The 15,684-nt window shown below is 30.2% G+C and overlaps 1 protein-coding gene across 1 annotated transcript in view; it reads right to left on the reverse strand.

Moving 5' to 3' along the window:
• Nucleotides 1-384: 384 nt before the first annotated feature.
• LOC111703894 (uncharacterized) overlaps nucleotides 385-15,684 on the reverse strand; it is a 19,182-nt gene continuing 3,882 nt past the window's right edge. The window contains exons 2-6 of the mRNA XM_023475979.1: nucleotides 10,437-10,735; nucleotides 8,422-8,509; nucleotides 1,163-1,211; nucleotides 875-931; nucleotides 385-506 (exon numbers count right to left, since the gene is read on the reverse strand). Of these exons, the coding sequence (XP_023331747.1) occupies nucleotides 385-506; nucleotides 875-931; nucleotides 1,163-1,211; nucleotides 8,422-8,509; nucleotides 10,437-10,453 (333 nt within the window). The 5' untranslated portion in view covers nucleotides 10,454-10,735. The remainder of the gene's footprint in view (nucleotides 507-874; nucleotides 932-1,162; nucleotides 1,212-8,421; nucleotides 8,510-10,436; nucleotides 10,736-15,684) is intronic.

Consider the following 15,684-nt stretch of genomic DNA (forward strand, 5'->3'; position numbering starts at 1 on the left):
TGTACACTAGCCCAGAATAGTATAAATCGGTAGATAGAAGCATACATATAAGCGGGCCGTGAATTGACCTTTCCAAACAAAAACAAAGAGAATGATTTATAAGACGACATTGAAAAACATTTGCCATTCAAGATTGAACCTTTCCAATTTTGTTTTAAAGAACGACGACATTTCAGCAAACCTATTGCTTTCACCAACAAGACTTTCTCTAGTAAAATAGAAAGCTCGTAGTAAATAAGAAAGTCTCAGAGCTTCTAATTTTCTGCGGCCTATAAATTCCATTCAAAAATATAAACTTTATGATTAATTCAAAACCAAATTTAGCCACACAAAAAGTTAGTAAAAACTGCAGTTTTTTCATAAATTTCTAATTTTCTGTTATGTTTAGTAACTAAGTTTATCTTTCACTGTTTTTGTTAGTTCACTCTTGAATTCATTCATTTCACCTTTTAGACACACTCTTAAATGGTAGAATTGGGAAACTGGACACTCAACTAACCAAACATCTGAATAATTTATTACACATTTTCTACTTCTCCCCCCCCCCCACCTTCTACATACCATACAATATACTTTACCATAAAATATTTTATAATTTTTTTACATCCTCCATACAGCAAAGACAATTTTCCTTTATAATAACAAACTTCATGTTCGTTGGTCAAACTTTAAACAATGAAAATTATACAATATACAAGAGATTGAGTCTTTGTCACAAACTTCAGTTTTCTATTTCCTATATACGAGAAATCCAATGATATAAATCTTAGACATTTCAAACTATGAAATCTCAGTTTGGAATGTCAAAAGTTTAGAGCATCAGGTTGCAAAGATTTTGTGACAAAGACTCAGTTCCTTTAGCTAAAAAACTAACCTTTTGCTGGTATTTGCTGTTTGATAGGACTGTCTCTCAAACTGTCTGCAGTACGAACTAAATGATTCATCATGTTTTAAGAAATTGATAAAAACCCATTTTTTTAAAACAAAATATCCGGATTTTTTATTTATAAAATTTAGACGTGATAAAATAAAATCCACAGAATTTTACAATCTTTGTATTTCAGAGATAATTTACAATTTAGAAATCACATTTGAGAGCTGGAGGGGGGGGGGGGTGTAAACAAAAATGTGAAAATGTTTTTAATAAATAAACATGAAGTGCCTAGTTCATCAAGTTGAGGTTTCTTTTGTTCTAATTCTCGCAACACATTCTAAAATAAAAATATTTATTTCAGGGTTTCAGAACTAACTAGAACAGTTTACAGAACAAACTAATTGTTTTTCAAATAAATACTTCTTTTTCTGAAAATCAATAAATAAAGAAATTAAGTCTTTGTAAAAAAATAAAATATTTTAAAACCTATATCTCTGCAACCCAATGCCGTGGCGCATAATTATTTCAGCTATACATAATAATGGAACAAATATCTAAATTTGAAATATCAAAGATTTACACTATCAGGTTGCAAAGAAATAGGGATTAGAAAATTGGAGTTTTTGACAAATACTCGATTCCTTTGTTTGACTGGAAGAGAATCATTACATTTGGTTCCCAAGGAATAATAGTTTACAATACATATTGAATAACAAATCTCGCATCTCAAAATTGCAAAAAACATCCGACTTGAAACATTAAATTTTAAAAAAAGTTAAAAATATTCACATAGAAAAGAATTGAGTCTTTGCCACAAACTCAAATTTTTGAATCACTATTTCATTGCAACTAATGGTTTTAAACTTGTTTATATCAAACTTAGATTATTTGACCACACAGAATTTATAGTTTAATTCTACAACATTGGGTGGCAAAAATATAGGGATTCGTAAATCTGCAAATACTCAGTTCCTTTGGCTGAAATAAAAAACAACATTTTTTTTCTGGTTTAATCAAACGATTTGAAAATATCGAAAAACAAAAAAAAACAAGCAGCATACACGTGTTTTGGTGATTTCTTTACTCCTGACTTTTTTAATCTTTTTGATTTTAAATATATCTTTTTTCGCACAAAGTTGCTCATTGTTATGCTCAATACAAATCCAGTTGAAAGAAATAGAAATTCTAAACATTCTTTAAAACCGACCAATTCCCAGGCACTTTCGTCGTGGTTTAAAGTAACCCTTTATTTAAATAGTTTTTCATTTTGATTCTGCAAGTTACATTTGTATTTTAACCATGAATAAAAATAAACAGCTTTCAAAACTAAACATAGATATCTAATTCATTATTAACTAGACAAAGCGTGTCTCTTGTGAATCTGACATGCCTAAATCTAATTCATTATTAACTAGACAAAGCGTGTCTCTTGTGAATCTGACATGCCTATATCTAATTCATTATTAACTAAACAAAGCGTGTCTCTTGTGAATCTGACATGCCTAAATCTAATTCATTATTAACTAGACAAAGCGTGTCTCTTGTGAATCTGACATGCCTATATCTAATTCATTATTAACTAAACAAAGCGTGTCTTTTGTGAATATGACATGCCTATATCTAATTTATTATTAACTAGACAAAGCGTGTCTATAGTGAATCTGACATGCCTATATCTAATTCATTATTAACTAAACAAAGCGTGTCTCTTGTGAATCTGACATGTCCATATATATAAATCATTATTAACTAAACAAAGCGTGTCTGTTGTGAATCTGACATGCCTATATCTAATTCATTATTAACTAAACAAAGCGTGTCTCTTGTAAATCTGACATGTCCATATATATAAATCATTATTAACTAAACAAAACGTGTCTCTTGTGAATCTGCCATGCCTCTCTATCAATGAAGGATTGCTTGAACTTGCGTCTACGTAAAGTGTACACTGTTGTACGTTGTACAGCGTTGCAGACAGGTTCTATTTCTTTGACAAAAATAATTTAAATAATTTCTCAACATGAAAGTTTTCTTTTCAAAAATGTTGACGAGTTCTATAAGATCCACATCAATTAAACTTAGTGACCAGGAAATTGGAAAATAACTCTTTACTTGCCCTTATAACTGATAAATTTTGAAATTATTTTAGATAGAACGGACATTTAGAAGTATCTAAAATTAATGTTTAGCAATGTAAAATGAACAAGTTGGTCGCAAGCATTGTATTATTTTCTATTACGAGTAAAAGAAAGTATCAATCAAGAACGTTTCAATCTTCTCAAAGGTGCATCATCTAAGCATGTATTTATTATATATGATGTATGATTCTGAATTAAAAAAAAAACTAGTTTACGCTAGGATACTATATTTTTTTGTAGAGCTCCAATAAAAATTTAAATGTATTTGAAAAAAAGATTTGATCAAAATTTTCAAAAATCTTTCCTTATAGCTTACAGAGCTCTTTTAAATAATTAGTAAGCCAACTTGTGTACTTCCACTTCTTTTTTATTAATTTGTCCTCCATGAATATCTACAGAGGCTTTATTCTTTTTAAAGCATATCTAGTGATTATATTTCATTTTTTTTGTCAGTTTATTTTCTATCTTATAATACTGGGTAAATTTTATATTTCGGTTCAATACAGTTTCGGTTTCGTTTGTTTACAAACAACAAATATACAATTGTACAGCCACCGAAAATGAGTTCTTGTATATTACGGAATTTGGTGTATTCTAAGCACAAAGTTCTATAAGGACCTTATCTAACCTTGTTTCAATGTATGTATTCTGCAAGACAAATAGTAAAAAGTTTCCACCATCTGGTTGCAAAGATGTAGAGATTCAAAAATTAAAGTATGTGGTGATTTAACTTTGGTGAACCAATTCATAATGTGTGCATTACTTCTAAAAATATGTTTACAATGAACCTTCAACTGGATATGATAAGATAATAATAAGATGTGTACACTGTCACTATAGTTTTAGTAAAAGTAAATATTTCCATTCAGGGTATAGCGCCGAAATAAGGATTTATCTCTAATTGGATGATGAAATAGTTAGAAGGATAGATGTTACCGCTATGCAATATCTATTGGTTCAGAATAGACATACAAGCACATGACTGAACCCTGATTGGATCTGGCGCTAATGGACTTGGCATACAGGAGTGAGCTCTATAACACACTCATTTTTCCTTGTTCATAGATAAAGGTTTAAAGGGCACCATTGTGAATCAAACATGCCACTACAAAGGGAAATTCACTTAAAATTACGCCTGCATGCGGTTCTTTAGATTTATGATGTTTCTGAATCTCTCTGCCCAACGCTTAAAATCGATGATTGAACTATGGGTTCTATTTATAAAGAGTTAATAATTTCTGATTGGGGATACTATATACCGAGAGTTTGGAGCTTTGTACTTAATATAAATAGATTGTACAGGGTGTCCCAATAAACATGGGAATTCAGTGACGAATTCGATATCGTCTTTTTAAATAATTCTTTGATTTATTATAGTGATACCTACTGATATCTGTAAGAGTTTCGTCTGCTATGTTCACATTTTGTTTGTTTAGGTTTTGACTGCATACGGTTTTACGGTAAAACAAGAAAATTGCAGAATACAAACAGGTAAAACTTGTCACTGTTCATCTTGCTGAGACATTATAGACACATCTTTGCAGTCTTTTACCCTTTTCATAAAATAAAGTCTAGCAGACATAATAATACTATGGCTTTTGAAATTAGGTATTACAATGCTAATGCTAAGTCATAACAAAGACGATATCGAATTTGTCACTGAATTCCTATGTTCTTTGGGACACCCTGTATGTAAAGTATTCTATAAAACTAACTATATAACAACTTGCAGGAAACTTCTATAACAGGACTCTAAAATAATGGTATAAAGGGATAAATGTAGTATCTACATTATATATGATACAGGGTGTCCCACGAAACATGACAGTTGGTGAATAGTTTCAAATGTCTTCTTCCATAATTTGATAAGTTGTTTGATACCAAAGATGATGATAAGAACTACTAAATGGTAGTGATATTATAGTAAAATTTATTTTTAAACAAATAAATAGTTGGGTAAAAGATTTGTTTAACGAAATAAACTGCGACAAGTCTTAAATAACTAATACAGTATTATGGAACACGACATTTAAAACTATTCACCAACTGTCATGTTTCGTTGGACACCTTGTATATGATTTCAGGATCATATTTACAACATTGAGATTTTATCCGGTTTGACCAAAACCGCATCCTGCTTTTAAATTCTTGATGTATGGTTAGAAAAAAAAATAGTTTTTGATTATCATTTTTTCTGATTTGGCAATTATAAAATTCCATTATTGCCTTTAATAAGTCTAGAATATTTTTCTTTTAAAACACAGAAATCACTCAGATTTATAATTTTTTGAGTCTTGGTCACAAACTCTCATTTTCTAATCTCTAAATCTTTACAACCCATGCTTAGTCAATAGATAGTTCAAACAATTCTGTTAGATCAAATAATCTAAGTTTACAACATTAGACTGCAAAGATAGAGGGATTATAAAATTTTAGTTTGTGGCTAAGAATCAATTCCGTTGTGCACACTCTCTTGAACTAACAAATGCGCCCTGCAGTCTCACTCAGTTAATTTGCTAAAAAAAATGAAAACCGTGATTATTTATTATGTAACGATCAAAAACGTTTTTCTTATTGAATATTTAAAAAGATTTCCACTCTCTCGCTTTCATTGGCTTGGAAGCATGCTCTTGCCCCAGAATAAAAATACAGTAGAATGAGTTCAAGATTGCTGTAAAAATGAGATCAAGTTTGCCGTAAAAATGAGTTCAAGTTTGCAGTAAAAATGAGTTCAAGTTTGCTGTAAAGATGAGTTCAAGTTTGCTGTAAAAATGAGTTCAAGTTTGCTGTAATAATGAGTTCAAGTTTGCTGTAAAAATGAGTTCAAGTTTGCTGTAAAAATGAGTAAAAGTTTGCTGTAAAAATGAGTTAAAGTTTGCTGTAAAAATTAATTCAAGTTTGCTGTAAAGAAGTCTCTGATTGCCCAATATTTATGCTTTAAAGGGCATCCACCCCTTATTTTCGTTTTTTTAAAGTTTATCGCCGGTGCGCATGGCAAACACATAATTTCACACCACAACCCCACCCCCCTCCTCCCCGCGTCCCCCTTTAAAAATTTCCTAGTTTTACCTGCTTACACATAAAGGATATTTCCTAAATTGAATTTATATTTTATAATTAAAGTTCTCGGAACTACTTACTGAGCAGTAAAGTAGGGGTTTAATGTTCAGATTAATTGCTTAATGATCAGTAAAATGAGTAGGAGAGAGAGGCAGCTAGCTATAGACAAAAGAATAAACCAAGGACCAATTAAAAACCCTAAAAGGCTTGAGAAGGGGAGGGAGGGGGGGGGGGGGAATTAAACACGATCCCTGATACATTCTTAAAATATCAAGGTTTTAGAATCTTTAACCCACTCCCGATTGGAATATTTTTGTTTTTCTCCCCCCCTTTTCCTAAGAGTTAGTCCTTTTTAAAATAAAAAATAAATAGTTTTACTTTAAAGAAATATTAACATGTGGCACATAATATTACATCCATTTGTTAAGGGCTGTTTAAACATATAAACTTTAACCCCGAAGCTAAATTGATAATAATTATGCATTAACAATTTTTTTCGCAAAATTCATTCAAAACTATGAAGCTAAAAAAATGAAGAAGTTCAAATGTCAACTGTTTTTAAGTTATTTAGAAAATACAAGACATTTCAACACATTTTCCTTTTTTCTTACACACAGCACAAAATGAGATAAAAGGATTAAATTTAAGAAATGTTTCTCTTTCTGTTTCAAGAACATCATAAATTCATATTTAAACCTTTATGTCTTGAGAAAAATACACCTTTCTAAATGTACTGTCTAAAAAGGAGAAAAAAGTCCCAAAATTTCAATTATTCATTTCTTTTATTTTTTATCTGTAAGTCTGTACTTTCCAAATTTATTTGATAAATGACTGGATCGAGTGTGCTTTATTATTCTTCCTCGCTTTATCATGAATTTCATAATGAACGTGCAATAAAGTTAAATAATCTAGATAACCTGTACATTACTGCACGTGTGCTATAAAGTTTTGATTGCGGTTCCCGGATTTTCTCCAAAGAATAGGATATTTCCAAAATATTTTTTCAATTAAATAAAAATAAAATTGAAGACTTTATAACACTGCGAACCAAACAACAGTGTTATGAATAGTTATAATACCTAAATCTTAATCTAAATTCATTGTATGTAGACACTTTTAATTCACTCTTTTCTCTCTTTTTAGATCATCCCTACTTTGTTCCAATCAATGATAGTTCCTCCAAACGCCCCTCTGATTGGTTGAATTTTATACACGTTTCTGGATACAAACTAAAGTTTAAACAATTCTTGAGATCAAGAATCGATCTCGATATCCATAATTATAAAGCTGAAAACTTTAGAATTGGATACCCTTAATCCTGATCGCTTAATCTGAATATCTACTGTGAAAACTTTTAATTTTCTTTTTAATCCGCTCTTGTTGGATTAACTACTACATTAAATAAAGATACGTTTGATTAAAAATACAGATACGATGCTTTATCGATTGGACTAATATCCGATTGAACTAAAGTCAGGAGTTCAGAAGCCAGCTTTTAAAACATTTAAACAAATATAAATTTAATAATGTTAATGTAAACTTATTAAAAAACATATTTTATCACATTTGAAGACAATAGTAATTTTGAACGTTAGTCTCAAACATAAATCCAAAACTTACGTTTGTTAAATCGATCATTAGTCCAATTGATATGACACACAAATGCGGGAAAATTAAAAACCGGGTTTTCTAAAGTTAAATAGCGCATCTCAAAATCACTAGAAATTGATCTAAAGACTAATTTAGTCTTGCGATTAGCAAAAAGAAAGCATCAAGCATTGATCTTGATATTCACCATTCAAAGTTTTTAGCTTAGATATGTTTAATTAGCTTAACGTATGTATGAGCAAGAAACCATAACACCTGCCAGCAAAAAATTTTGAACTTCCCCCTTGTTTAATAACATGTTTTGAATCATAATTCCGATTTTTAAAAAGTTTTCAAACTCCAATATACAAAATTTGCTTTTCTTATAATTGGGCCTAAAAAGAGCTAAAAGGTTACAAAGCTATACCAGTAATACCATACCAGTCTAGAATTGTATTCTTTTTTACGCCAAAAGTGTAAATTTATTCTTTGTGTAGATCGATTTACTGTATATTTTAAATTTTAACTTGCAACAAACAATTTTTATCTCCAAGTTTGACGCACAAATAAACAAATAATATAATTAAAGTTTTTTGCATTTTTGATGTTTATAACAAAAACACTCCCTGTAATATTTGTACTATTATTCTATATCATTGAAAAAGAGTATGGGTGTACTCCTAAGATTGTTACTAACAAATCTTAAATAACTCGGGTTTAAATTGGCGATCCAAATACGGCGATCTTTCCGTGACACCTTACCGTAAAACCTCTGTGAAGAGTTCCAAAGATTGGTGAAGAAGTTCCTCCGCCCCCAAATATACCGCCGGTTGACGGTGGTTTGGCGTTCCTGTCCCAATTCAATTTATCAATCAACGAATCAATCAATCAAACTTTCAAAACTGAGCTCTAACGAGAACAAGATTCAAGAATATTTTGTTACGTAAGATCAAGAAAGGTTGGGAATCCGGAAATAAAATCAGTTAAGATGGAAACTAATTTTTAATTTTTCCGACATTCTTTAGAGTTTTTTAACCCTCTCTATAGCACTAGGGACATGTATTCCCTATCTCAATTCTAATGGAAAATCANAAATAGACCAAATCTGGAAACAGTTTATGGCATTTGCCTTTAAAAATCCTAATATTGAAATATTTGCAAGAGAAAATTTTAAAGATTAATAAATTCCTGTACTTTTTGTTGAATTCTTACATTTTACACATTTCTTGACACAATTTGTGTTAAAATTACATTGATTTTAAAGACATCTTTATTTTTGAGAAGATAATTATATCTATTTGGGTTGGTTTGGTTTATTTGTTTCCACTAAACGTCAAAAGGAAGGTTTTTACCATTTATAATTGACCTTAACCGAGGATTTTGCTCCAAAAATATCAATTCTTAAAATATTTCTGATTATGCTCATGATTCATGAAAATTTCATGCTTTATGATGTTTAAGAAAAAAATAGTTGCAATGAACCCAACTGTTAAGGTAAAACTCTTGTCTTATTATTAGAGAGGTGGCAAGGTTATAAAAATTTAGTATTTATCATTGAATTTTGCTTAAATTTCTACTGAGGGGAAATATTTTTTGGTCTGAATTCCCTACATTTAAATTATATTAACCTGGAGGATGATAAATCAAAATATATTCAAGGGAAATGGCTTCATTCTGATAATATCTCAAGTGGAAGGGGGGGGGGCAGGCTATAAAAGGGGGGAGAGAAAGGACAAAGGAGAGGGGGAGGGACGGGGGGGGGGAGATTACTTTTCAATTTTATTAAGTCATTTTTCATTCAACCCTGAGGACCCAACGTTGGATTAAGAAGATTTTAATGAATAAAAGGGGTAAAATAACAGAAGAAAGGGGGGGGCGGGCTGACCAGGGGGAGGGATCATTAGATGGAGATGTAGAATTGTGATATTCTAAATATAACTTTTTAAAAAAATATATTTTAAGCTGAGGCTTTAGAAAATTATCAGTTTTAGTCTTCATGAGTCAATTTTACAAAGCAAAATAAAATCAAGGCGTTAACTAAAATAATTAAATTATTTACATTCTAGTTAATAATTAAATTATTAATTAATAATTAATTAAATTCTAGGGTCCAGTTCAGATCTGAAGTAAATCAACTAGAAGTTCTTGCTACAAGCTCAGATTTTCTATTCCATATTTCTTTGCAACACAATACCGTGGAACTTAGATATTACAAACAATGAATTCTGCTAGATCAAATAACCTAAGTTTGGCATCAAAGAGTTAACACCATCAGGTTGCAAAGATATAGGAATTATAAAATTTTAAATTATGGTTTATAAATCTTATGGTTAAAGTCATTATAATATTCTATTCTAAAAGAGCATGGAAATGATAGTAGAAAACCTGAATAAATAAAGTGCATCAAAGTTCCGGAAAAGTTAATAAAAGTTTATATTACTTGAAACTCAGTAAACTAAGTTAAATCTTGACAATCTAAACCAGACTCTTCATAATTAGATTATTAATCAGATTCACTAGTGGAAAGATGACGTTTGCAATTCGTAAAGTACTGAGTTTTTGCCACAAACTCAATTTTTTGAGTCCCTATATCTTTGCAACCTGATTTTTCAAACGAAGACTTTAACCTAACAGAATTCATAGTTTGAAATTTCTACAAAGGTGAATGGATTAAAAAATTAGAGTTTGTGGCAAAAAATTATGCTTTTCTTCAATACAGTTTTAGAAAGTAGATTTGTTTATCAATTGATCAATTGATTGATTGATTTGGAACTTTCCTGCGTTCAAGTGACATGTCTTTCTGACTTTATTCCTTATCATACTTCACTGCAACATTGGGGGTTTCTTCTTATCAAAACATTTTACAATTTCAATTTCATTCATTAGTCAAGTTGGAGATAATCCGCGAGATTGGCGTGAAATCCAGCCTTATTCTGACAGAATGGAATAGGTATATTCAGGATCATATTTTTTATTCATATCGAGATTTTTCTACATTTTCACTTTTTCTTATTTCACTGAAGTTTTCACTGTATATTCTTCACTATAGAAAAGATTAAGTAGCAGAAAAAATTATCTAGGAATTTAAGGGTTTAATTAAAAAATATTTAGCTTTCGAAAAATATTATGTCATTTCAGCTGTTTTTGCCCTGTACTGTAAATTATTGTATTACTAATTTTATATATTTAGATATGTAAAATTGATTTTTATTTTTTAATGTTCACCACAAAACAAATACCGATGCCAACATCTGTTTTGGAGTGCTTTTTTCTACTACAATTTCATATTTTTATGGAATCTACATTTATAAGTTCAATGAATATATTCTTGAAATTGTTTCGGATAATTATAATTATGATATTTTAAGTCTTACAAAAAGATTATAGAATTCATGTCCGGAAAACAAAAAAACTGTTTGGATCAAAAAGTTGCCAGAAAACAGTAGATTTTCCCTACAATAACTCCGAAATTGCATCTAGCTATGACATTTTTCGTTCGTCTTTGGTTTTGAACTTACTACAACTATAACCTACTTATACTTTTTCTGTAGTTCTGAGATGGAATTTAAAGAATTTGAGCCGCGGTTTAAATCAGCCAAAACCCGGTTTAAATTCAGCGCCGGCTTGAATCTTGAAACATTTGATACAATTTTAAGTGGAACCAACCATATTTAAACCGCGGCTTAAATTTAAACCGCCGCTCAAATTCTTTAAATTCGGCCACTGGACTTACATTTTAGAACATTTCTAATTGAGAAATCGCACATTTTTGGTTAACTATGATGATTACTTATCTAGTTCGACTAGCCTTAGAGGGCGCTTCGCGCCCATCTTCTAAATTAATTGTGAACATGTTCTCTTTGTGTACATCGTAAAACAAAACAAAAATAATTCGCGGATTTTCACAAAAAATTTCGTGGATTTTCAAAATTTTCAAAAATTTAATGAAGATCGAATTTTGATGGAGACAAATATTTGAAATGTTGATCATTCATAAACCTTCCCTGTGGTCACGTGATGTCCCACAAAAAATTTGGGCCCGATCGGTTCAGCTGTTTTGACGTTTATTGGATACAAACAGACAGACAAACAAACAAACACCCAGACAGACAAGCCAAATTTATATATAGATGTAGAGGTTAAGAATATGTAATATAGAATGGTCGGATAAATTCATTGCAGCTGAAACTGTTAAATAAAATAATAAATATAGAAAAAAAGAGAACCTTTCCCCCCAAAAAAGGGGAAACGTGGTTTATTGAAGATATAAATACTTTTTTTAAATTGAATTTTATTGTTCTTTTCAAAGGAATAATGTCTTTACCACAAACTCAAACTTTCTAACGGCTATATCTATGTAACCTGACTGTGCAAACCTTTGTAATTTAAAACTAACAGAACTCATCGTTTGAAATATCTAAAGTTTACGATCTTGGGTAGTCAGAGTTTGTGGCAAAGGCTCAATTCCTTTTACTATGAAACTAAACATTTGCTTTAAACTCTTTGTTTTAAATGCTTTTGAAACCGACAAAATATTGTCTTTTTTCAAATATTTAAATATGCGAGTTTGAGGCAAGTGTTCAGTATTCCCTTGCCGATCAAAAATTATCTTATTCGTATTTTTGAACTTTTCTAAAATTCTACCTTTTCTTATACTCATGAATTCAACTTTACCGCTTATGAGAGCTTTTTAAGGGAATTATCGACTGAGATATTTCCAACAACGCATTATTTATATTTACAATTCTTATCTATTGTTCTGCAGAAGTTATATATAAATGCATACAAAGGGAAAATAATATGAATAGAAATATCTGCAGGAGATACTGAGAACTAGAAATACACTAGAATAATGTAGACGTAGGATTAGGCAATTAACATTATAGAATAAAGAAATTGAGTCTGAGACACAAACTCTGATTTTCTAATACCTATATCTTTGCTACCAAACATCGTTGCACTTTGATAATTCAAACTTTAAATTCTGCTGTAATTAAATAATCCAAGTTTGAAATATTTAAGTTTTACACAATTTAGTTGCAAAGATTTAATGAATTAGAAATTTGAATTTCTTTCAATATTTATTTATTTGAAACAGTGTCTTGCTAGAAAATTATCTTTAGGTATTTTTAATATTTTAAGAAACGTCACATAAATTTCAGATATTTCACATATTTGAATTTGTTGGGTCAAAAGCTTTTTAAAAATGTTTAATTTTCACATTTTTAGTGAAGAGCTAAAGTGATTAGCTTTCAGCCTATACCCCCTTTCATTTTTCCTTTACTGTCCCTTTAAATTGGAAATCCGTCAATTTTTTAAACTGTTTATGTTTGTTGGAACTGAGCGAAATACAAGTCAAAACATCTTTATCATTTTTACTGAACATATCTATCTTAAAAGTGTAAATGTGGAAGAAAGAGGGGCGTTCTTGAATGTATGTGTCTGTTCTTCTCTATCCTATTTAGGGTTCCATGTCCTTCAAGTGAAAATCCTCCCTATAGATTAGAGACCAGTAAGCTGTCCAAACAAACAAATTACACACTGGATAAGAACAGGGTGCCAATATAATGGGGAAATTACACTATTCCCCGTGAAAAGGGGGAAATTACATCCCCCTCCTTCCTCCCCCACTGTGTATTGGAACTAAACACTAGAACTAGATTAAAAGGTCCAGTGGTTAATTAAATCAAGCATGTCGTTTAACTCTTCAGTAATGAGGTTTAATTACCAATTAGTATCAATTGGTCGGTTAAATAGATTTATTGGGTTGATTAAGGTAAAAAGGTAAAACTTAAAACTTGCCACAAACACGATTTTTTTAATTTTAACATCTAATTAAACCCTGATATATTCCAAACCTTGATTTCCATCAAATCAAAGTAGAGTTTATGGCAAGCAATCAGTTAATTTGAAGTAAGATAAAAACATGATTAACGTTTCGACGAAATTATAAATTTAAAATCTTAAAATTACATTAAGTGTGACTGTTTAAGGCTTTAAAGAGCATATGTTTGACTTAAAGCTTATATTCGGTCAATATTAAGCACTTCTTTAGTAGTAGATGATGTTTGTTTTGTATAGATTGCTCTAGAGATGTTTACTTCTCAATATATTCATAGTTTTTCATTTAGATATATACTTAAATATTTAGATACTTAGATATTTAGATACTTAGATATTTAGATACTTTGATATTTAGATACTTAGATATTTAGATACTTAGATATTTAGATACTTGGATATTTAGATAATCAGATATTTAGATACTTAGATATTTAGATAATTCGATATTTAAATACTTATTTATTAAAATACTTAGATATTTAGACACTGAGGTATTTAGAAACTTAGATATATAAATATTTTGATACTTAGATATGATTTATAAATTAGATTTAGATACTTTTAAATATTCAGAGCTGAACTTTAGAATTGTGGATATCGAGATCAAAGCTTGATCTTCTCTTTTTGTCAATCTCAAGATTAATTTAATCAATTAAGTTTGTATTCACAAAAGTGTATAAAACTCAACCAAATCGAGGGGCGTTGGGAGAAACCGGATAGGCCAATCAAAGAAGCCGGGAAATTAGAAATTTTGCATACATTTTATGAGAGAAATCTCATTGGTTGGAATTCAGCAGGGAGAGAAAAAGAGCAGAGTAAGCAATCTGTTTTAAAAATATCCAATTATAAAGTTCGCAGCTCAGATAAATTAGATAACTTAGATACGTTAGATACTAACTGAAATGCTAATGAAAAGTCTAAAGGGCTCTCTACGAGAGTGTATCTAGTATCGTGTAAGAGATAGCAACCTTTACCCTTTAAGTATGTAATATATTTCAAACTCTGAGCAGAGAACAAGAAAATGAACAAATTAACTTTTCTGCCAGTGAATCAGAGAAAGAAAAGAATTCTATGCCAGGAAAAGCAAAATAACACCAACTCTGTTGCTAATATTATAATCTTGCAAGATTTAGGAATTACAATTATTATTATTTAGTGTTGCGATTTTGTGGCCAGTTATGCAGCATTTGCGTCATAGATTACACTCTAAATATTTTTTGGTTCCTTTGAATTCCCCTTAAAAACGTAAAATTAAATAAGTAAATTGACTTTTGAGACTCTAATCAAGATTTATTGGCAAGTTTTGCTGCATTTTTTCATGCATTATGCTAGCTATTAATGTTTGTTTGGTCACTTCCTTTAAATTTCCCTTAAAAACGTAAAATGAAAAAAATAAATTGATATTTGAGCTACTGGTCAGTTGCTTCATAACAACAACAAATGCACAAAAAATTGCTTAAATGTAGTCTCCCTATTTCACAGTTTTATGGTTTTCACTTTATTTGTTTTTTTTCGTATGGAAAAGACATATTTTGGAGGGAAAAGTCAAAATATTTAAATTTCATACAGTTCTGGATATCATTTAAAATTTAAAAAAAAGTCTGAAACGGACGGTTAGCGTAATTTTAAGTGACCCTCCATGCAAGGCAATGCTCGAATTACAACCTCAATCTGATCAAAAATGTAAAAGATAAAGCGTCATTTTTATAACTTATAAACTGTTTATTTCTGTGAGTTTCTCTATTGCTTCTAAAAGCAAGAAGTAGTTCCGAAGTACTTCTTTTGAAGAGAATCCAAAATGGGAAAAAAATATTTTAAAGAAACACAAACATTGATTTATAATTAATAATTGATCAGACAAAGTTTTATCGTGTACCGTTGTAAATCAGGTTATGGCATCTTTGAATAGAGGGTCACTCGAAATAACGGTTACGGTCCCATTAAATAACCCCAATTCAATGATCAAACTTGACAATCTTTCTAAAAGCTTTGGAGACTTTTTGCTTGAATTTCCAGTATTTATGTATCTAGAACCTAGATCTATCAAATGTTGGAAATTGCATTTTCTCTTCTTTCTTCAGATTAAAAAATATTTTCAAAAAGTTATTAATTTTGAAAAGTCGTCTTTCGTCTGTCTGTCTGTAACTTTGTATTTTAAAAGAACGCACCCTCCCCCCCCCC

Source organism: Eurytemora carolleeae, unplaced genomic scaffold (assembly GCF_000591075.1).
Source record: "Eurytemora carolleeae unplaced genomic scaffold, Eaff_2.0 scaffold562, whole genome shotgun sequence".
Taxonomy (NCBI): Eukaryota; Metazoa; Arthropoda; class Copepoda; order Calanoida; family Temoridae; genus Eurytemora; species Eurytemora carolleeae.